General features: G+C 39.7%; 1 protein-coding gene across 1 annotated transcript in view; it reads left to right on the forward strand.

Moving 5' to 3' along the window:
- LOC119478100 (leucine-rich repeat transmembrane neuronal protein 4) overlaps nt 1-23,853 on the forward strand; it is a 128,902-nt gene that overhangs the window by 11,903 nt on the left and 93,146 nt on the right. Inside the window, exon 2 of the mRNA XM_037752532.1 lies at nt 910-2,471. Within this exon, the coding sequence (XP_037608460.1) occupies nt 910-2,471 (1,562 nt within the window). The remainder of the gene's footprint in view (nt 1-909; nt 2,472-23,853) is intronic.

Below are 23,853 nucleotides of genomic sequence, written 5' to 3' on the forward strand. Positions count from 1 at the left end.
ACAAATATAAACTAAATGTACTACCAATAATACTAATTATAATTTGAGTATTATGTATGAAACAAAAGCTATGTGTCATTATGTGTCTGTTTGCTGACGTATGTGTGATGTACATACGGTTAAAAGTTAGCAGTTATTTATAATTGTCTTGACTTTCACAACTCAATGTTATGTTGTTTCGTGACTTTTCTTAGCTTTTTTATGCTTTTGGCAAAGGACTTTATGCCCTTCCCATTCAGATTCACACACATTAATCATTACACTGAATATAAGCCAAAAAGACAAAAAGAGCTCACTTTTTGCAACAGTATTGTTACTTGATAATAAAAAAGAAACCCATCCAAATGTAGAAGCACAACTACTTGATGCTTGCCTCAGGATACCTCTTCAGAAGTTGTAAGCAAAACTGCCAAGTTTGCTGGGCCTCATCTTTTTCGTGGGCAATAAGTTAGGCCTGGGTGTGTATAAATATATTGTAATTTTATCTTAAGAAACAAAGAACCATCGGTTGGTGGACACCATCATTTTCCAATACTCAACACAAGGAAAAATAAGCTATGGCCATTTTCAAAGGGGTCCCTTGACCTCTCACCTCAAGATATGTGAATGAAAATGGGTTTGCATAAGGCAAGCATATATTTCCACTCCCACTTACTTTTTTATAAGAGTAATAAATACTTGACAAATCTCCCTGTTAAAGTACATTTTGAACAGATAAAAAATGTGCGATTCATTTGCGAGTCATTGTGACTAACTATGGACAATCATGTGATTAATTGCGATTAAATATTTTAATCGATTGACAGCCCGAAAACGTATAAATGCCTCATTAGACTTTTTGTAATAAACTCATCTGCTTACCTTTTTTTCTCCTTTGCCATTTTCCTCTCCCCCTTCCCCTCCCTATAGGCTCTGCTCTGCGGCGTCGCTGGCTAGTGGTCCAACTCCTGATGCAGGTGTGGCTGGCAGCAAATCCATCTTTGAGTGAGCGCCCATGCCCCAAGAGCTGTCGCTGTGATGGAAAAATTGTCTACTGTGAGTCAAGCGCCTTTCGCGATGTCCCCAAGAACCTCTCCGGAGGCTGTGAAGGCCTGTCTCTACGGTACAACAGCCTCGCCAGTCTTCGTGCAGGCCAGTTTGTAGGCCTCAACCACCTCATCTGGCTCTACTTGGACCACAATTACATTGCCTCTGTGGATGTAATGGCCTTTCAGGGGGTCCGCAGGCTCAAAGAGCTGATCCTGAGTTCCAACAAGATCACGTCGCTCCACAACACCACATTCCACCCTGTCCCCAATTTGCGTAATCTGGACCTGTCGTACAACAAACTGCAAGCTTTGCAGCCTGGGCAGTTCCAGGGCCTACGGAAGCTTCTCAGCCTTCACATACGCTCAAACTCTCTAAAAACCGTCCCAGTACGTCTGTTCCAAGATTGCAGAAATCTTGAGTTCCTGGATTTGGGTTACAACCGCCTGCGCAGTATCACTCGGAATGCATTTTCAGGCCTAGTCAAGCTCACTGAGCTGCATCTGGAGCATAACCAGTTCTCAAAGATCAATTTTTCTCACTTCCCTCGCCTCTACAATCTGCGGGCACTTTACCTGCAGTGGAATCGCATTCGCTCAATGAACCAGGGCCTAACCTGGACCTGGGCCTCCATCCAGAAACTGGATCTGTCTGGAAATGACCTGATGGAAGTTGATGCTGTAGTGTACCAATGCCTACCCAACCTGCAGACCCTCAATCTGGACTCCAACAAGCTTACCAATGTCTCCCAGGAGGTGGTTGATGCCTGGATCTCTTTGACTACGATTAGCTTAGCTGGGAATGTATGGGACTGTGGCCCTGCCATCTGTCCTCTGGTGGGCTGGCTCAGAAATTTCAGAGGGGCAAAGGAGACCACCATGATCTGCGCCTCCCCCAAGAAAGCCCAGGGAGAGAAAGTGATGGATGCTGTTGAAGCTTTTGCTGTTTGTCAATCAAACGCAGTGACAACGCTCACTGTGAGTATTCCTCCAACCCCATCCAGAGTCCCTGTGCAGACTGAACGCCGCCCAGCCATTCTGGCTTCCCCTACTGGTTCTGGAAAGAGAGGAGAAGGGTCTATCAGGGGTCCCACATTGTCAGCTGTTACCCCTCCTGTGGCACTTCCTCCAGAGCAAGACTTGGAGCCTGTTTCCTTCCATAAGATTGTGGCTGGAAGCGTTGCCCTTTTTCTATCTGTCGCGATGATCCTGTTGGTAATCTACGTGTCTTGGAAGCGCTATCCCAGCAGCGTCAAGCAGCTGCAGGAGCATTCGGCAGCAGCCCGCAAACGCCGCAAGAAAGCTAGAGAGACGGAGCGCACCCTGAGCTCCCCACTGCAGGAGTACTATGTGGACTACAAGCCCACCAACTCTGAGGCCATGGATGTGCTTGTGAATGGGACCGGACCCTGCACCTATACCATCTCAGGCTCCCGAGAATGCGAGGTATGACCCACACCACCGCCATTCCTCCTAAACAAAACTCTGTCCACAGCGAGGCGACCAGAGGTAATTATTTACTCTGCTTTGATAGACGATAAATCTGCTACTTGATGACTTAGCCTTACACAGCAAGTTTGGTAAACACTGTGTACCCATGGATTATTGCGGAAGTGGTTTTAGCATCACTTTGTTTAGAACAAGATATCTTTTGTTTTCATAGGGGTGTTTGTATATTCGCTTAAACCTTAATCTCTGCCGAGTTTGTTTTGCCGCAAAATTGTACAGACGTACAGATATATGAGACTGATTACATTTCCTATCATGCATAATCTTGAGCCCAAGCTATGCTGTTTGTGATAAGACATTTGTGCTTGTTTAGGTACGTGTTTGCTTTATTTGCTAGGGTATAACAGGCTTCGTGCTTTGTGTGTTTGCTCTACTACTATTCAGTCTTTGATGAGCAGTATTGTGTAGGGACAATAGTTGATTGGTGGGAAGTTTCACTTCTGGACACTGGATTTGAATGCTAAATGAGACTCTGGTCATGTGAATAGAGCTTCCCCTGAGCTGATGACTTCACACTTTTCTTGACATAGCTATGACTCAAGCTAGTTGGAAAATACTTAATGCTCATAGACCCCCAACAGCACATCCTTTCTGATATTTTTCCTTCCTTTTCATGCTGACTTGCTGCAAGTTGCTCACTGGCTTAATTGATTAGTCACACAAATTGAAATGCATACTTGCACTGGCCATATACACTTTAACTCACACAGGGATAGCAAAAATGCACATTTTGTGAAATGCACACACACACACATAAAGAAGTAGTGTTTGATAGCCCCATAAGGAGTGTGAATCCTTTGAAATGTTTTGTACACTGGCAAGTGAATTTCTTCAAAACAGTATTTACTGACTACAGCAATGTGGGAATACTACTTTTTCTCCTTGCTTTCAGCTGCTACACTCTTGTGTACCTGACATACTGTACCATTCTTAGTTAAACCTTTTGTTCTACTGCAGAGTTTTCCAAACTACACGTAATCAAAGCTTCTGTGGAAATGTGTTTTGTATCCTTAATTAACCGACCCAGTTGTAATAAGGGGCTAAAGTAGGGCTAAACCCACCTAGATGATGAAGTAGCCCACAACTAAAAGCTGTAACCCAAGTGGCATAAGCTCTCTATATATTTTTCACATTACCAGCCCACTCATACTCAATGCAGTTCCTAGATTTTCTCGACATTTACATGGCATGGATTTCTGGCAGGTTCTCTCTGGAGGAATGACTATAAATGCAGAGGTTTACACAGCGAGCTGGAGGCAGAGTCCTTCACATTCTTTTTCATTTCTGTTACTGACCGTCTGGTTTTCCTTGAGGCAGGTCACCTGGTAATGTGTAATACTTGCAGGTTGCTCACACTGGTTTGAGTGTAAAGAGGGACCACAAAGTACAGCTGCTATTTTGTTGTTGTTTGCCTTGCCCTCCCTCATACAGTATAGGCTTTGAGTGCCTCCTTTCATCCTACAGTGCTGCTTTATGTTTAGTGTGAATTGTTGAATGTAGAACTCCATCGAAAGTGATGTTGGATGGATGGAAGGGGAAAAATAGAGGCTAAAGTTCATTTTCAACAGCTGTACTTCATTCTATACAACGCCAAGCAATCTTCTATTTGAATTATGTGCTATTCACATGACCACATTTTGACACATGTTGTTGTAGCTTCAACTCAGCACGCCATGCTGTCTTCGAGCCAACAAATATGCGCAATGTAATCTTATTCAAATTTGAAACGTGGAGCACAGTATGATCTTTAGCGAGCAATATGCATAGAATGTTTAGAGGCTAGATATGATCTGTAAAATATGGTATATTCCAGAAAATCACAAATATGCCTAAAAAAAAATTTGTTGTATTGACATTTTTTATTGCAGCCCCAACAAAATTAAGCATTTCACAGATGTAGTATTTGTTGTCAGGTTGGTTTGGATTTCATAAGCTTGTTACAGGTGTTCATGTTCTTGTGGCCGCCCCCTGTAATTTAAGTGATTAGCTAATTTGCCCTAATTTGCAAAGTAAACCACAGGAGACAGCTGCCCACAGGAATCATATCTATGTGAGAAAAGGCATAATGATAGTTGAAATAAAGATGGACTTTAAAAAGAGGTTGTGATGCGGAGAATTGGTATTCTCACTTACTGAAAAAAAAAAGAAAAGTTAAATAAATATTGATTTAATTTTGATATAATTTTGTAGATGGGGTGGTTGTAAATATAGGTTTGAAAATAACACTCTTTATAGACACCTAGATTATGTTCAGTTTCAGTTGTCATTAGTCAATTATTTTATGCCATTTTTTTTAAATGTGTCTCAGGGAACACACATAATACCATATGTTGACATTGTTTGGTAGAGAATTGTTAATGCCAAAAGTTGTATACAATTAGACAGATAATTGAAGGCTATTGCACTGAGGATCAGGAGGAATTAGCTGTGATGGGGAGGAGGGGATACTGTCACACTAGGTGAAGGCAAACAAAAAAGTGCATTGGTTGGCTTCCAGTATGTCACATTATACAGCATAAAATGGCTGATTGTCATTCCCAACACTCATTTTCATTCCCGATGCCTCATGCCAGTTGGATCGGACTATTTTCACGCTCATATTGCACGGTTCAGGGAGGCCCTGTAGGAGACGGTATCTATGAAAGGTGCCCCCCACTTTCACTCTAACGGACCTCACACAGAACACCTCGCAGCCTCTCCATCAGTGGAAGCTAGAAGCGGGCCTGCCGTTTACCATTGAAATCATTGCATCTATCATTAGCCCTTTTATCTTGACTTGATTGAACTTGGCAATTTAGCTGACTCTTTTATCTTTAATCAGTGAGCATAATAAAGCAGGAATTAACCCATACTAAGAGGGTCAAGGGCCAAATTAACATTACAGAACCAGCAGAGTGTAACTACTCAGGGGGGAAAAAGGGAAATATTTGTGATTCATAAACAACAACTCTTTTTAACATACTGTAACAGAGTATTGCAATGTTGGAAATGTTAAGTTAATGTCTATAATGTTTTTAACTAGTCTACTTAGCAGAATATCTTAGGTTTGTTAAAGGGGACATCATAAAAAACTCACTTTTTCATTGCTTATGCTCATACATGAGGGTATCTGGAGGGTATCCGCACAAACTGTGAAATAAGACAACCCAGTCAGTTTTTTGTGGGCTGCCTAGATCAGAAAACAACAAGCCACGCAAATTTGGCTCCCCTTCCTATGTCACATGCAGTCTCATGAGAATATACCTTCCACAGCTTGAGAACTACCTTTGCAAAGGCGCACCATATTTTTCTTGCAAGCCAATCAGTGCAGACTTGGCTTGTATGGGTGGGGGTCTCAAAGAGACAGGCGCTAAAACGGAGCATTTCAGACTTTCAGGTGAATACAGGTATATTCAGACAGACAGTATGATAAAAATAGTGTTTTTTTTAACCTTAAAGTATGTAAAAATGTTCTAGTAGAAACCCAAAATACAAGAATGAACCTGAAAATGAGCATGATATATATGTCCCCTTTAAAGTTTGAGACAGACATTTCATCCAGTTGAAATTCCTATACAATGTTAGTGAGGGCGTACATGACAAGTGTAGCAGATGTAGCAGTATAGGCTCCCAGCTGTGCACCTTGTGGTTAGCGTCCTTACAATGCTTTAAAAAGAAAACAATTAAGGCTTACTCTGCCCCTCCTTCTACTGCTTTCTGCAAGCTGCTAATTAACTCAATACACCTGTAGGGGATTGTACTGTCAACAGCATGGCATGTTGGCCTCTGGTCTCTTTCAGCACAGCCATATTATGAAGCCACATTAGAGGAAACTCGTTTGTGTAAACATATGGAGGAAAAGTGAGCGAAGGCCCGGCTTCCTTTCTCTTCCAGCACTCTCCTCCATTTTGTTTCCTGAGATATCCTTGAAAACGCCTTCTCTCCAGCCTTATCTGTCCCTCTGTCTCATCTTAAAACATTGTAGAGGGGAGACAGGAACTATCACTCAGCAGTCCACGAAGTCCGGAGTTCATCTCAGAATGTGCTCCGATCTTGTTTCTACATTTTGTTGCTCTAGCGTGGACATAAATCACTCGGCAGAATGCAGCAGCACCTGCTGCACTCTCTCCCCACCTCACAGCCTCGCTGCATCTCCTCAGGCTTGAGGCCATAGCGGCTCAGGTCTGTTCATCTCCCCTGAGTGAGGATTGCTTATTCCTCCCGTGTCACTCATACCATTTCTTTCATTCTGATTCCTGTACCATCACCATAAGTCACCTCTTCACATGATTGTCCTCTCTCTCTCCCCCCCCCAGGTCCACTCCGACATGTGAGTTTGGCAGCCTTTCTAGTGAATTGCCCGAAGATGGTGCAATCCTCATTTTCCTACGTCACTTCAACCTTTCCCACAGAGAGGATTATTTGTATCATTTCATTTCTATCTTCTTTTGATCTCTTTACTTTCTAGCTGTGCTCTTGATATGGATTTGACCTGATCTTGAGTCTGTGCCACCTATGTCACCTTTTCAAGTATCAGAACATCCGTTCTTTGCCATGTTTCCCATTTCCCATCTTATAACCTAGCCACACCAATCATTTACACTTTACACTTTTTTTTCCCACAATTTCTTTCTTCTCTACTGTCGTGTTCTTTCACTTTGTACAATTTCTATTTGTCTAGCAACCCATATCATCATCTTTTGACCTCTACCACTGTCCATCCAGATCTGCTCATTTGTCGTATCCTGCCACTTGACAGAGTGAACTATGCGGCACAAAGTGGCTTAAATTGTATTCTTTGGTAATGATTTCGATGATATGCCAAGCATGCCCTGCCATCTACCCAGTAGTGTTACCCCTAATTCACTTACTACCATCTCACTACCAACTTGTCCTGAAAAGCCCCGAAACTCATTTCTGCCAGCAGGACTGCTATGTGCCCTTTTTGACTCTACCTCGTCATCCCTTCCTCTGTTACTGCCGCTGACCTTTTCTAAACTACAATCTCATCCACTTACTATAATGTCACACCGCATATAGCTGTCTTTGAATTAATTAATGTTGTGCCTATTTTTAAGAAACCCTGACGTCCGATGCTAAAACCTAGACAAATGATATGGCACCTACTTCTCCTGAGTGCACTGCCCTTTAACCGAGTTTCTGAATAGGTCTCACAGAGCACCATGCTAAGGTTGTTTTCACTGCAGTCATAATAGTAACCAAGCATAGAGGGAAATTACTCAAATTCTTTACACCTGACCTACCTGCTGACTGCAGTACTCATTGAATAGTTGCTGACTATTGCTGACCTGGCAATTTATATTGTCAATAATATAGGACACTGTGTCCTTATGTCATGTAAAACCACCTATCTATCAACTCTGCACTCAAGATCAGACTGGAGACATAACCACTTAAAATATTTATGAGTAGTACATTCTATCTTCCAATGTTTGTACTTTTTATTTGTACATTCTTTATCGTGATATTTACTAGAAAAGACAAACAATATAGCCAGCAACAAGAAGGAAATGTTCAGGCTATTTCTTGGCGATCTCCATCCAGCCAGCTGGCACCATTTTTAGGTTTTTGTTGTGAAACGAGGTGGTATCATATCAGATAACTCCTTATTTCAACTTCACAAATCAGCCGTTCCTCATCCATTGCGGCGCTTTCAAAGCAAGCAACAGGAATAAACACTTACAGGGCTTCCAAAAAAAGTTCAGCTCAAGTCAGGACACAGTGCCATGGACAAAATAAGCAAAAATGGATGTTCGAATAGTTCAAACCTATTCATTTTTGTAGAACTAATATTCTAATGTCATTTTTTGGCCAATCTTGACAGCCCTAGTGACCCTTGTGAATGCCCGTAAAAAAGGAAAAAAAGACTGTATTTGATCTGTTGTGTTTAGAGAAACTGTCGCTTAATCAATAAGTTGGTTGACAGAAATTAAATCAACAAGAATATTAACATTTGATTAACGGGACACGCTAGACACTACACTGCTATAAGCAGCTTCTGAAAGTAAATGCAAGTTGTAGTGCTAATGCTTGGACTTATGCTGATGACATTCAACTCTACCTTTTATATTTCATTCTGCTACTCCTCCAAAACCATTACTAAGACTGCTTATCATTGTTTCATTAGGGTAAGTGACAGTGTCACGCTTTTTACGCCAAACCGACCATCCCGTCCACCTCCTTATGATTTGATTTTGATGTCGTTTGTACGCCATGTATCCTGACCTGACTGCAATTTAAATGCATCCACGTATAAATTATATGGTAAGAGTTAGTGATGTATGAAAAGCGAGAAAGACGGACTTTTAACCAGGAGACAGGTGTTTGAGACAGGCGTTGACTGGTGTTATAAGTTACGTTAGTGACATTTGTCACATGACGATTGTCACTTGTTGTTTAGTGGCGTTTGTGACATGTTTTCCGTTGTGGTGTTACGTTGTTTTCCTACATATTTTACTTAGTTTAAGTTCTTAGCTTAAGTTCTTATTTTAAGCCCGACTAGGACGCGGAATGTCCTTGTAATGTTGTGGTATTTATACGCTTCCCATGAGACCAGGTTGCAAATTGAGGCATGCACCTCTGCTTACAACCTGTATCTGCTTGTTCGATTTATATCCACAGTTTGAATTCTAGCTTATGTGTTTTTCTTGCAGATTTGTCAAAGATGTACTATATGAGAAAGCTTTTTGTGGGGTTTGCTAGATGCCTTTTATTGCAGGCTTTGCTACTGAGATTTGATACTTTTGTACCAGTCAAAGGCCATGATGTAACACTCTGAAATACAAAAGCACACACATTTTTGCTCAATGTTTAAAAGTAAAAATATGTTACTAATTTGTACTGCGTCACTGCACAGTCGTTGCTCTTTCTTAAGGTATGAGACCGTTTCCCTCTCTCCCTGTTTCTCTCTCCCTCTTCCTACAGTCCAAGGTCACGGTGTCAGATTGTTAATTGCTCAGAAAAAATCAACACAAACACTGGGAGGCTAGCCAAGGGCAAGTAAGCTATCTGTAATTCAGTGGGGAGGCTGAACTTCTCGATGCTAGTGTCTTCAGTCGACAATTAGCCGTGTGGGAGACTTCAAACATGCACTGTGCGTGAGAGAACATCTCTCTCATCCGCTAATCCTGTCTGTTTCACACTCTGGTTCCATGCCGCTGCTTTCTGCACCTCCGTTTGATCCATGCTTAATGAGGGTGTTAGATCACCAATACAGCAATTACATTACCTGGAAAAGAGGCAAAGACTCTTTTCTTTTCCTCCCAGTTTCCACAACGCAACCCACGTGCATCATTAATGCTAAGCTTCCTGATGCACTGCCTCTGTTATGCTCGCTACTCGCCGCTGATACTCATCTTAAATTCTTTTACAGTTTGCATGGGATGTACTTGCTTTGTACCTGCTCGCTCAGCAATTATTATTATTTTTTTTCGCCCAGTGGTCTCTTCACTTTCAGAGCCATTTTTCAAAGCCATGCATGATTTGTTTCACACAGGTCTCTTGCCCTTTTTACTGCCTCTTACTTGTTTCTCTACCTACTGATACAAGTACTGCTGCTCCACACAGCTTTTTCTATTCAACCCCACATACGGATGAGAAAACTAGAATGAAATATTGTAACTGCATGTGAATGGACATAAAAACAAAAACTGTCCTGTTTTTATAAATCGGGTATAATAAAGGATGCCCAGATTACTGACATGGAACAAATGCTGAAAGGGTAATATCACATTAGAGCCACAACTTGCTTGCCCTAGAGTGATCGGTGTTTGGCTGTTATTGCATTTTTGACACTGCATTTAGTTACAGCAACAGCAATCATAAATGCTCCTCAACTAGCATCTATCCTACAGTTACATTTATTGCAGCATGTGATATAAAACTCCCCCTGTTAGAGAAAACTGTGCAGCAAGCACATAGCAAACATCTCCATCCTATCAAACTAGCTCTCTCGATAAATCCGACAAGCCTTATTTTTGTAAAACAACCCGAATCTTTCAACCATGAATCATCCTCTTTGAGGATTTTCCTCATTTCTGTCTTCTCTGTCTTAAAACAAGAAGGAATAAAGCAGGTTGTTGATTCGGATTCAAACATATAAATTAATATTATTGTTTTAAGAAATTGAGTTGTTCAAACTGCAGTTGGGAACTAGTTTTTATCTATTTTTTATTTATTGTTTTTATTTGCTCAAACTGTCATCTGTGAAAAAAATAAAATGAGAAAGTTTGTGACTCAGCCACCATGTTGAAAACAACACTTTCACATTTTACAGGTGAACAGTACACTAAACTATGTTTCTGAAAACATTTGAGACAATAAATAAGCATTACAGTTAGGGATGCACCGATACCGGATCTTATATCAGGACGATACTTACTTAAATAGCTGGATTGGATATCGGTGACAATGGGGCCAATCTATTCAATTCAAATTTATGTTTTTATACTAAATGTTTATACATTATATGCTGCAATTTTAATTCCTGTTTAAATCCAATTCCAATTTGTTGCTGCATTAAAAAGGTTTTCACTTGATTTGTAATTCCTGTTAATTTTGAAGATTTTTAACAAGCATACGATTTATTATTTTGATAATAAAGAACAATTAATACATTTATATCTATGTATTTATTGGTCTTCATTCCGTTTTACAAAGTCAAGCCCGATCACACCCTTCCACACAGTGAGGCATTCAACTTATTAATTATAAACTGGTATCGGATTGGTACTCTGTATCAGCCAATACCCAAAGCCCAGGTAGCGCTATCGGTATTGGGATTGAAAAAGTTGAATCAGTGCATCCCTATGTACAGTATCTATAGAATCTTGATTTATATTTGATCAGCGCTGCCTAGTTTGACAGTTCAAAATTCCACAAGTTTCGTTAGCATTGATTGACAGCTGCGTTAGAGACTCCTCGGCTCTGATTGGTTGTTTACCTTCGTGCTTGGTGGAATTTTGCAAATGCCATTATAGGAGCACTACACGAGGCAAAACTGATTTTTTAACAGATTATTTATCTTGTGTACTACTGTCAGGATATAGTGACAGTTTGAGCAAATATGATAAAAAGTTATTTTTTATAAAAGTTACCAACTGCCGCTTTAAGTCTTATTTTCTTGTATGATAAAGATGGAGATTTTGTAAAGTGCGTAACTGTAGTTGCATCTCTTTTGTGATATTAGCATACAGTATTTTTCAAAAATAAATTACTGTCATTACACAAAACAATTTTACTTTTTTTCATCACTGGTTGTCTGTGTCTTGTTTGTAATATTAATAGGGTAGCTGTGTGGAAGGAAGGAAAAGCAAGGTTAGATATTAGTGTGGATCCAGCCCAATGAAGCACTCATTTTTCCTCATTAACTATATGATCATTTTCAGTAAGGTTGGACAGCCTTACTATCACCTTGCCCATTAGTCACAAAATTCAAATACTTGTAAAGTATGGGGAAAAATGAGTCAGTCGTGGACCTGCATCTAAGCACCTGCAGCAGTCCATCTGTTCAAGCCTAAAGTAACATAAAATGAAGACGTAAAGGCGACCAAGCCATCCCTATAGCTTTTTTTAATATAAATATTTTTCCGAAGCACTTTGGCTGAAGATTTGGAGACGTGTTCACTCTTACCAGAAAATGATGTGCCATATAATGAATTGACAATGAGTCAAGTGTAATTAGCCTGTCATCCTTGCATAACGCCGCTGTCTGATGAAAATATTTAAGCTTCCCAAAGTCAATTTTATATTTCTATTTAATAGGTTTCATGGGGCCGAGTGTCAAGAAACTTACTTAGAATTAAAGACTGCATCTTTCAAGGAAGTAAACTCTCATTTCATCACTTCTAGGAAGAGTTGTTATCCAATTCTATAGCTTGTCCTAATTAACCAACTACTGTAATAAAGAAGAATGCTCTCTAAAAAGAGGGGGTTAGAGGCTGTGTCTTTGCACTTCTCTGTGGGTGGACAGAGTATTAAAAGAGCACAGATCTGCGTCTCCATAGGATTTATGTTATCCAGCCTGCTTTTTTTTTATCTGTTCTTAACTAAAGAACAAAGTACATGATCTTTCCACTTACAGTTACAGTATGTCTCTTGTGATAGCACGTTCATATCTATCTTTGAAACTAGTCCCATAGAGGAGAGAGAAAAATGGGCACGATTTTGTGTAGCAGAATTTTTCTTATTTCCTAACTCAGAAATCATCTTGTAGGGGTCACCACTGCAATGTGTCTTTGGTACACCCCCTCAGCAGTTTCCACTTAACTGATTACACCTCTTCACAGCACTGTGTGGGCATGTACACTCTGCGCATGACTGACATCTCCCTGGATCTCCTGTCGGATTTCTTGCACTTGTTAGGATGTGAAAATGTACATCTTTTCTTCAGTTCTATTTGTGGACTTTAATTTGACCGTACCTATATACATGAGGTCAACAGCCTTACACACAATTAAAATGCCCAGAGAAAAAGGGGTGCAATGTTACTGGTCAGATGAGCATGCATGACAGCAACAAGGTAGTCTGGTAGTGACTGCAGATTGGCTACAGTAGTATGATACATTATTATCATCCAGTTGTCATTCCCAGGGTGTCAAATACCAAGGCTTTGTCACGGCCGTCGGCGCGTGACACAAGGCACCCTTTAGCAACAGTATGAGACACAAGTGGCGTACCATTAACTACAATGTAAAACCCATCCCCGGCAACAGTAAACACACAGATAGAGTGCGGCGGGAGTGACTGTGGTGACGTAGTTTAGAGAGAGAAAAGACCCATACTGGGTGAGCAGGGTGGTGGATGGGTCCAACAAAGACACAGCTTTAATCCAGGAGACCGCTGTTTGTGTCCCATGCGTTAAGTTTCACTTTCACTTTCTAATCAGCTGTTCGTTCGTGTCCAGTGTTCACAACATTCAGTTTCATTTTCACTTCATAAACTTAGTAGTTGTAAACCGAATGACGGAGTTCTTTCCTAAACCTAACTATAGTGGTTTTGTTGCCCAAAATAAAGTGATGCCAAGGGGCGTGCAAAGCGGCCATATGTGACAAGTTGGGATGAGAACGTGTTGGTATTACACAATACAACTGTGTTAGAATAATGACTTGAGTTTATGGTCTCATTTGCTAGTTTCAAGTGTTCTTCAATACAGCATGATGTTTCATTTATTAAATTATGGTACCATTTACAGTAAAATAGACCATAAAGCAGGGTATGATTTAGGGCATGGCTACGTTGTGATCTACAGGTTGCTACCACAGTATTGTCTGGTCTGGGAGTTGTCCGTGTTTTTGTCGTATAGAACTTTAACCCTTTCACAGTGTGTTTTCAGTTCATGAAACAGTCTATGTTTTCTATTGGCCGACCGTGCAAATTAAAATTTAGAGACCACCCTGAACAAAGGATGAGTAAGGATGAACCCACATGTTCTAACTGATACAAATCTTTGAAAAAATGCATTGTAGTAAAATGCATTAGACATTATGTAACTGTATTAGGTCTAAGAAAATGTCCCCCCTTTCCCAGAACTGAAGAGATGTAGGTGCTTTTATTGGTACTGACAGCATTCAAGTCATCCTGCTCAGCAGACTCAACAGGCGGAAAAGATAGACTGACTCTGGGTTGAAGTGGAGTAAGACAGGTAGGCAAGTGAACCTGGCAGAGAAGCACGTTCAACAGGATGGAGCGGTGGACAGGCGGACAGGAGAAGCAGTTAGAAAGCCAGTGAAATCAGGCAGTCATCCAGACTCGACAGCTAGATTGGCAGGCGTCCGTCCACAAAGACACACAGGCCTTTGTCCACGGACAGCTGTCCATCCTCTGATCGGTGATGGCTCAAAGCTTTTTTTGAAGTAAGATAATAAGTCCGAGGCAAGGCCCAGCAGATTGGCATGTTTTCTTCAGTGGTCGGATCAAAACTGCTATATGCACCGACCCTGCTGTAGGTGTGTGTGTTATCAGAATTAAAGGGCACTTTTGATAAAAATGTTGTCAAATGTATTGGATGATTTATGCAAATTGTTGGATTGAAAAATTTCAGCTGAAATGAAAACATAAAAGCACAATTTACTTTACTGCTAATGAACATTTATGTTAACTTTGCACTCAAGTTCATAAAATGGGAACAAATAATGAGTAGTTTTCATTTATCAAGTTTTTAATTCACACAGGAGTATATATAAACAAGGCTTTACCATGAGGTTATTTCATATGGAATATTTGTTTAGTAAAATAGAACCTAAAGAATCCCTTAGTGCCAACCATGTGATACTACCTTGTCGGACAGGAGGCTAAATAACGCTCCAAACTTGCGCAAAATTTGTGGCGAGGTAAAACTGTCATGATCCTTTTCAAAGGGGTCCCTTGACCTCTGACCTCAAGATATGTGAATGAAAATGGGTTCCATGGGTACCCACGAGTCTCCCCTTTACAGGCATTCCCACTTTATGATATTCACATGCAGTTTGGGGCAAGTCATAGTCAAGTCAGCACACTGACACACTGACAGCTGTTGTTGCCTGTTGGGCTGGAGTTTAGCATGTTATGATTTGAGCATATATTTATATGCTAAATGCAGTACCTGTGAGGGTTTCTGGACAATATTTGTCTTTGCTTTGTGTTGTTAATTGATTTCCAATAATACATTTGCATAAAGCAAGCATATTTGCCCACTCCCATGTTAGAAAAGAGTATTCGATATTTGACAAATCTCCCTTTAAGATACATCTTGAACAGATAAGAAAATATGTGATTAATCACAATTAATCATGGCCAATCATGCAATTAACCACAATAAAATATGTCAATCAATTGACAGCCCTAGTAGCAACTTAAAGCTTAAACAGAGGATGATCTATGAGCAAAAAAAAATAAAACATGATTTGACAATCAGTCGACGATAGGCATGACTTGACGAAGATACATCTTGAACAGATAAAAAATGTGTGATTAATTTGTGATTAATCGTGATTAACTATGGACAATCATGTAATTAATCGCAATTAAATATTTGAATAATTTATATATATATTTCAAATTTCAATATGAAATGCGTGTATCGTGAGAGAACTTTTTGGCCATATAGCTCAGCTCTACTTCAGTTTCAAATCCCATTCAAATAAATCATGTCCCATACGTTATATGAATCAAAGGGCATGTACACTATGGGAGAGTACCACTCCTTAACATTTCTTCAAGTTACACGAGTCGCACAAGAATCCTAACACAGGAGCGAAAAAGCAATCAGACTTCACATTTCCGATACTGCTGTGATGTGCTGCCAGTCTTTTATGCTGTATACATGAAGAACTCACATGAAGGGGTGTGGGTGAGTGAAATATATTGATGTTGAAAAATCTAATGAAATTTCCCATGCCTTTCAAGTTTGATCCCTCACCAGCGTGTAGGTGTCGGGGCAGGCTGGCTGCATGTGCTGCATCCACTCGTGCTTGCATACAAAGTAACCTTCATCTCCCTCGGCTAGGCTATTCTCGGAGGTTTTCATTCCGTTGTGTCTCCTATTCCTCTTTAAGCCCTTTTTCTCTGCTGTGTCAAGCACATATTATTTTTAGTTAATTACCTGTCTCTGTCAACCTCCAGCGTCCCACGCTGTGGCCTCGCTGCATCAGCCTGGATTCAGGTTGTCTTCCACTGCAGGGAAAATGTACACCCCTCATGATTGATGACTTCTATTCTCCCACGGCTTCACTTTAGTATTCCTGCCTCACATGTCCAAGCTGCGAGGGAACATAATATAAACACTTGTCCTAAGAATATGTCCCGACACATTGTCCACTTCTTTTTGTCATGTGTGGTTTTCCAACACAAACAGAAAGATACCCCAAGACAGTTTTTGACAAGAGAAAGGCAAGGGGAGAATACAGTATTATATCTCTCTAATACACATATACTAAAGCAATAACTTCCCTATACGATGCAACACACTCCATGTAACTAATGTCATATATTTGAAAGGCCATATGTCATGGTAAAATATAATGGTCCCTCTTATTGATTGAATTAGCGAGGTAATAAAAGCTCTGTATTGACAAAACTGACAATGGATACGTTGGGGATTGATTGTACCATGAAGCTAGTGAGGCTACTTAGGGATCGGGACCTCTCTCTGTATTCATCAACTGTCTCTTGGAATGTGAAAAAAGATTATAGATAATGATAATCATAAAACGAGGAAGAGTACATAGCCCACCTGAGCCTTGTCAGTACATCTGTTACATTGCAAAGTCCTTGGACATCTTTAATAGTAAATGCAGTAATACTAATATTAATTTGGAATGACCACATTTACATAATTGCAAATAGTTGTGAAGGTTTTGGTGTCAAGGTTGTCAGCATTTGACTATATTTCTTATGCTCTATGGAGAATGAGATGGAGAGTCAAACCAGCACTCCATCAACTTGGAGCCACTTAAAATTCTTCACATGGATAGGGGTTGTAATTCCAGATTTAGCCTTCAAAAACAGCTTTTAATTTGCTGCCATGTGCCAACATCTGTAATATTGCTATACCTACAACAGGAAAATGTTAGCAGCTCAAGATGCATTGGGAGTGTGTGTTGCCCATTAAGAAAATTGCACTTAGCCAGCCTGGTCTCCGAAAAAATTGATGTTCCAATACAACAAAACTGCATTGTTAATTACTAGGGCTGTCATCGACCACAGAAATTCTTAGTCGACTAACACTCATACAATATTGTAGACTAATGGATTAGTTGATTTAATTGACAGATCTGTAAAACTGAGTTTCTCCTTAAAGAATCGCACAAAAACACCAATTTAAATCTTATGTTTACCTGAGATCTGCTCACAACTTTCTTTGAAATAAATCATTCAGCATGAAAAAAGCCTAAAAACATTTGACTGAGACTGAAATGATCGACTATAATTTACTTCCATGACTCAAAGAATGTAGCACACATACTTACTTTTAGCCAAACCATGGTGTTTTAACTCAACCTAAGTAGTTCTGCTGCATCTTTTTTATTTTGTTATTCAATTTCCAACTTTAATCACATGTTTAAAACTGCGACCAAAGAAAATATGTTTCCCTCGAACGTAATTGATAGGGCGTAATTGAGAATGCAGTTTATTTGTATGGTATTGTAGTTTATAGGAGACAGGGTTGACATAGCACTTTAGCCCAGATCCCCAGATACCAACCTATGCTCCATTGATGGAAACCAACCTATGCTCCATTGATGGAATACTATCACCCCAGGTTTGCTGTGTGTCAATTAGTTTGTAGTAATTTGATTAAATACAGGTTTATTTAGGAATATGTACCAAGTAAGCACATTACTAGGTGTTAAAAACTAGACTTTGGTAAAGGGCCCCTGCACAAGACAGTGCCTCAAGATTAAATAGAAATTCAAGTCCAGAGGTTCTTTCCATTGACTTATTTTGTGCTTTCATATTACCTAATTTGCGATAAAGGTGAACTCCCTAAGGCCTGCGAACAGACTTTGATGTGTGAAATTGGTGGATTATACTGCATATGAGAAAAGAGTTGTACAATATAAAGCCTTTTGTTGCTCAAGAGGGAGCTGCGCGAAGTCTGATATATTGCCTTAAGTGATGTCACCTGAGGCAGAGTTGGTTTGGGGTTGAAAAAAGTAAAAAAAAAAAAAATGATGTGTATGTGGAGTTAGAAAGAAGTGAGCTTTACCAGACTGTAGCTCGCCCGTCATCTCTGCTTGAGGCTAGCAGCTCGAGGTTACATTAGCTGCTACTACCATAACACAGCCGAAATCTCAGAACTGTCGGCAGTCGAGATGTATTGTGGGTAATGAAGGGCGCCAGGTTTTGACAAGGAACAAGAATGAGCGGAATAAAAAGGTTAATATTTCTAGTTTGGATGCATACATTTTTATCCTTTTTTTTTTTAATTTGGACCCTCGGGCCAATTTACTCTTGGCCTGGTTGGTAATACAGCCTTGGGTTTGGTAATGTTGAAATACATTTTCCTCAAAAGCTCTGTAATCATGTATTTTGTGCAGTAGCTGTCAGTGAATCATGCACCATCTGAGAGGTTTAGTCAGTTCTGTACTGTACATACAAAAGAATAAAACAGTCACATTCCAAGATAGATATTGAACTATGTGCTACTATCGTAATGACTCATACAGTGAAAGACTGCCGTGTGCTCTACGGGCTCTAAAAGGGCACTTACTCTTTGTGTGGGGACAAAATTGATGTTCTAGGACTGCTCATTGTTAATATATTTGAAAAAAGCAACAGGCATCTCCCATGCTTTCTAAGTGTTGCACAACTGCTCCATGATCTTCTCAAATGTGAGGATCTGTTGTATTGGTTGTTTCTATATCTACACATATATATTATATAATCTGAAAAAGGATGAAAAGTGGCATTCTCCATGCAGCATTTTACCTGAAATAATTACAGCAATGTAAAATGCAGGATTTGTAGGTATCTATCAAAAATTTTAGACATAGGAAAAAAACATAAGAAAAAACAGAGGGATAGTTCAGCAAAGTTGACATCAATACATCCTACAAACACCCATCACTTATGCACATATCGATAAGACTCATTCATAATTCACTGTCAAAACTAACTTAAACTAAGAGCATACCGTCATGTGACATGGCATAGAGTTTCCATAAGACAAGAAAGATGAACAGAAAATAGAGAGAAAAGAAAATCAAGCGATAATCATAAGCCTTTAGACTTGTATGACAAAGGAAAATATTGGTTTGACCCAGCTTATATAGGCTTGTTTTATGTGATGGTCGGGGGGAAACAAATGGATTGATCAATAATGAAAATTAGGGCTGTCAAAGTTAATGCGATAATAGCGCATGAAAGCATCTTTGTTTTAACGCCCCTAATTTCATTAACGCGTTAATGCAATTGATCTTTCGGAGGTTGTAGCAGGCTCAGTTTTAAAGCTCCAAAGAAGATACTGGTATCATATGAAACTAAAAAACCTAAGAAGTCCATTGGTACCAACCATGTCATAGCTAACTAGCTTGTCAATAAGGGGGTTAAATAACGTTCCAAACTTGCGTAAAATTTGGGGAGGAAAAACTGGCGTGGCCATTTTCAAAGGTTTCTCTTGACCTCCGACCTCAAGATATGGGTACCCACGAGTCTCCCCTTTACAGACATGCCCACTTTATGATAATCACATGCAGTTTTGGGGCAAGTCATAGTTAAGTCAGCACACTGACACACTGACAGCTGTTGTTGCTTGTTGGGCTACAGTTTGCCATGTTATGATTTGAGGATATTTGTATGCTAAATGCAGTACCTGTGAGGAATTCTGGACAATATTTATTGTTGTTTTGTGTTGTTAATGGATTTCCAATAATAAATCTATACATACATTTGCATAATGCAAGCATATTTGCCCACTCCCATGTTGATAAGAGTATTAACTACTTGACAAATCTCCCTGTTAGGTACATTTCGAACAGATTAAAAAATGTGCGATACATTTGGGATTAATCATGGACAATCATGTGATTAATCACGATTAAATATTGTAATCGATTGACAGCTCTAATGGAAATGATCATCAGTTTCAGCCCTTATTGCACCCAATTTTACATTTTTTTTCAACCTGTCTGTCCCTCATAATAGGTAAAGTGGATTCAGTGGGTGAACCCATCAAGAGACCGCCTTTTTTATCCGCAAAGTGTCAGATATTTCATTCATTCATCTTCCTCGATATGCAGCCTTTGAGATATGATTCCTTGCCGCTATTTTGCCACTGATTATAACCATTAACAAGCGGTCTGTCCGCGAATGGATGGGGTCGCTACCCTCGGCATTAAAACATTCATCAGGGAGCGTGATTTACTGGGTGCTCTCACCGAGTGGGAGGATATGCTCTTCTCAATGTGGAACATTTGAAACGGGATGCTTTTTGGACTGCATCACAATCAATGCAAATAGAACATTTTAATCGCCTCAGCTACTCTCCTTCGATTCTATTATGATTAATTGGATTGTTCACTTCTGCGTGTCTAATATGACAATGCGGCTTCTCTGCCGTGACATAATCGAGCCCTTACGCGTCTAAAGAAGGATTCAAACCTTTAACAGTGATGCTATCTTTAATGCGGAGAAGCATCACTGATGTGTTGACCAATGATCATGGAAGTCTCATATTTTTCTAAAAACTGCCCAAAAACGGTTAAGCTGATTTTTTTTCCACTCTTTTTAATCAATGCAGGTGGACTTTTTGCCACATAATAAGGGCCCAGACGGGGCAGTAATCAACATCAGGCTAACCAGATTTGGGTTAACAAATTGATGTTTTGGACCTATGACCGCTATAGTTGATGGTGGAATAATCTGCACAGTATGCATGGGTGCTCAAGTAAGATTAAAGTGGTGGGTGTCAATCTGGTTATCCTTTCAACCGTGAATTAAATCACCTGCCAAAAGGTTAAAAATACATATGGAGCAAAATTGTGACGAATACAGGAAAAGGTACGATAGCACACACTCCCAGAAGACCTTACTCCATGTCTTTTCGACTTTTTTTCTGGGGGAACATTTCACGCTGTCACCTAAATTTATCAAGTCAGTGTGGCACAGAAAGGACACAATGGAAAATTACAAATTGAGCCAAAAGATAGGAGCAGACGAAAGGACAGAGAGGAGAGGAGAGGAGAGGAACGGGCATAGTGGACCTGGAGTGATCTGGGATTTGAGGACGGAGAGAAATTGATAGTTGGAGTGGGGGAAAGAGCTCGCACGCAGTCACTCTCTCGGCTCCCTCTCTGACCTGAGAGGCGCAGCCTGTTTGATTTAGTGCCAATCAGAGTTTTTAATGTCTGTGCAGCGCATCATAATTTATTAGGATTATCATAAACTTGTGCCGGGGAGAAGGAGTAGGGGCCACTTGTGCCTCCCTCTCAGAATGAATTACTTGCTGCGAGCTGGAGTGTCAATCAGGCCAGAAATGGCGACACCAGCTTTTTCTCCCCACTTTGTTTTTTTTCCTCCAACCTTTTCCATGCGGCCCCATCAAAGCCAGGACCCACAATAAATATTCATCCCATCATATTGCACCCTAGACGAGGCCAAGGATGTTAGGTGAAGGAGAGCTAAAGGCAGTGGAGTGTCTCCGTCATCAACAACGAGGGAGGGGACTTTTTTTAAGGGGAATTATTTGCAATGGATTCATTAGATGAACCGGAAATTATAGAGGCAATTCATTATGTTCCTCTTTTATTTAAAATACATAAAACACTGAATACAAATCAAGCTCACATACCATTTGGAATAGCAACCTATGTTACTTGTTGTGGACAATGACTTGAATCTCTTCCATTCTATTACATGAGTATAATTATTGTTGTTAACACAAATAATAATTATCACTTTTACAACTTCAACCCTCCTCCATAGAATTTCCAATATTGATTTCTGCTCTCTTTTGTGACAGCTGAGCTCCCCGGCTTATTTTGAACACTGTGTAAAGGGACCACTTGTCTCCTTGGCTGTTTTTTTTGTCGAAATTGAAATGAAGACGCCGATCTCATATCGTCTGCTAAGCCTTTTCATTCCATTTTGATCACGCAGAAGAAGGAAAGAAACCGCCGAAAGCATTGCTTTGAATAATATGGTGATGAAGTGTTATTGTATCTGTGCAAGAACCTTCTTCGACATGACGGACTGGTGTTGAATTAATTTACTAAGGGCAACAAATGGGTGAGTGGGAAGACAAAACAAAGGTGATGATGTAACTTGGGAAAGATCATTAGTCTTTTGTGCTGTGTTAAGATGTGAAATAAATAGCAGATATTAATTCATTTGGAGTTCACCCACACGCACACTGCAAAAACCTCAATTTTTTTGTCTATAAATAGCTCATTTAAGTTTTATTTTAAAGAGTGAAAATATGTCAGTTGAAGTCAAGAGAAATGAGAAGTAATTGAATTGGACAAAACTGCAATATTAATTATTTCAGTCAGTCATTTCTAGAAAATGCTTGAATTATTTATATTAAAAATATTTTTTTCTAACTGCACTGGCTTGGGTTGGGCGATAATTCAATATGATAATTGTTTGTCTTTCAATTAAATGGTATTGTGATAAAGTCATATATTGAGATATCATCTAAATAGATAAAAACAAGCACATACTAACTCAAAATTATCAGAAAATATGATAAAACTATTGTGTTAATCTGATTACTCTGTATTTGTGTGCATGCATATAAACATAATAGGGCTGTCAAAGTTAAAGCGATACTGACGCGTTAACACAAATTTGTTTAACGACACTAATTTCTATAATGCATTAACGTAACTTGCGATTTCTAGGCTCAGTTTTGAAGTTGGAGAAGATAGTGAAGATACTGGCATCATATGAAACTTTACATACATGCCCACTTTATCATAATCCCATGCAGTTTTGGGCAAGTCAGAGTCAGCACACTGACACACTGACAGCTGTTGTTGCCTGTTGAGATATGGGTATACAAAAATAAGCTTTACCATGTGGTTATTCAACGTATCCGCATACAATGGTTTGTATGATATCTTATGTGAAAGTTATTCCTCCTTTTTTGTTTGTTTTCCTACGAATGTCCAGCAACACCTCTCAAATTCCGCTCGTTACATGCATACAGTCTTTTCAAAATAAACTTCCGCCTTCAGGGGAAACAACTTCTTTAGAGTTTAAGCAAGAGAACTATGTAGTTGGGATTTGGAAAAGACCGTGGTTTGGTTTAAAATAACTACTTGTTACTTAAGTTACTAGAGCAGTCACTTAAGTTTATAAGTCATGTGACAAATAAATCAACATTGACTTCTGGTTTCAGATGTTCATTCACTCTATATATTTCCGGGTTGACAATTATGTGGATTACATACAAATTGAGTTAGTGGGATGTACACAAATTGCATTGCATTACTTTTAGTAGATATAGCTATTAACAGTGTATGAGACCAGCCTTGGTTATTTCATAAAGACTTTGTTTTTTATTGAATTACCAGAAAACATGCTATGTCGTGATATGTTGTTATCGAGGTATGAAATTACCTATATTGGGATAGAATAATTAGGCCTATAACGTGCAGCCCCATCACTGGCTGATTATTTCCTTTTTAGGACTCAATTTAACCAGAAATGCACCGTGCAACCTGAGCACTGTATCACATAGTAAAAGGCCATGTCCCTCAGCTGCAGAACATTTCACCTTATTGCAAATTTAAGCATCATTAAGCACGTATGGGTTGCAGTAAATTGCATGCGCGCAGGCGAGCACAAGGTTACGTCTGTCCTTTTTAAGGTGTTTACCGTAATTTACAGCGTAGCTTTA

This window comes from Sebastes umbrosus, chromosome 19 (genome assembly GCF_015220745.1).
Source record: "Sebastes umbrosus isolate fSebUmb1 chromosome 19, fSebUmb1.pri, whole genome shotgun sequence".
Lineage (NCBI taxonomy): Eukaryota > Metazoa > Chordata > Actinopteri > Perciformes > Sebastidae > Sebastes > Sebastes umbrosus.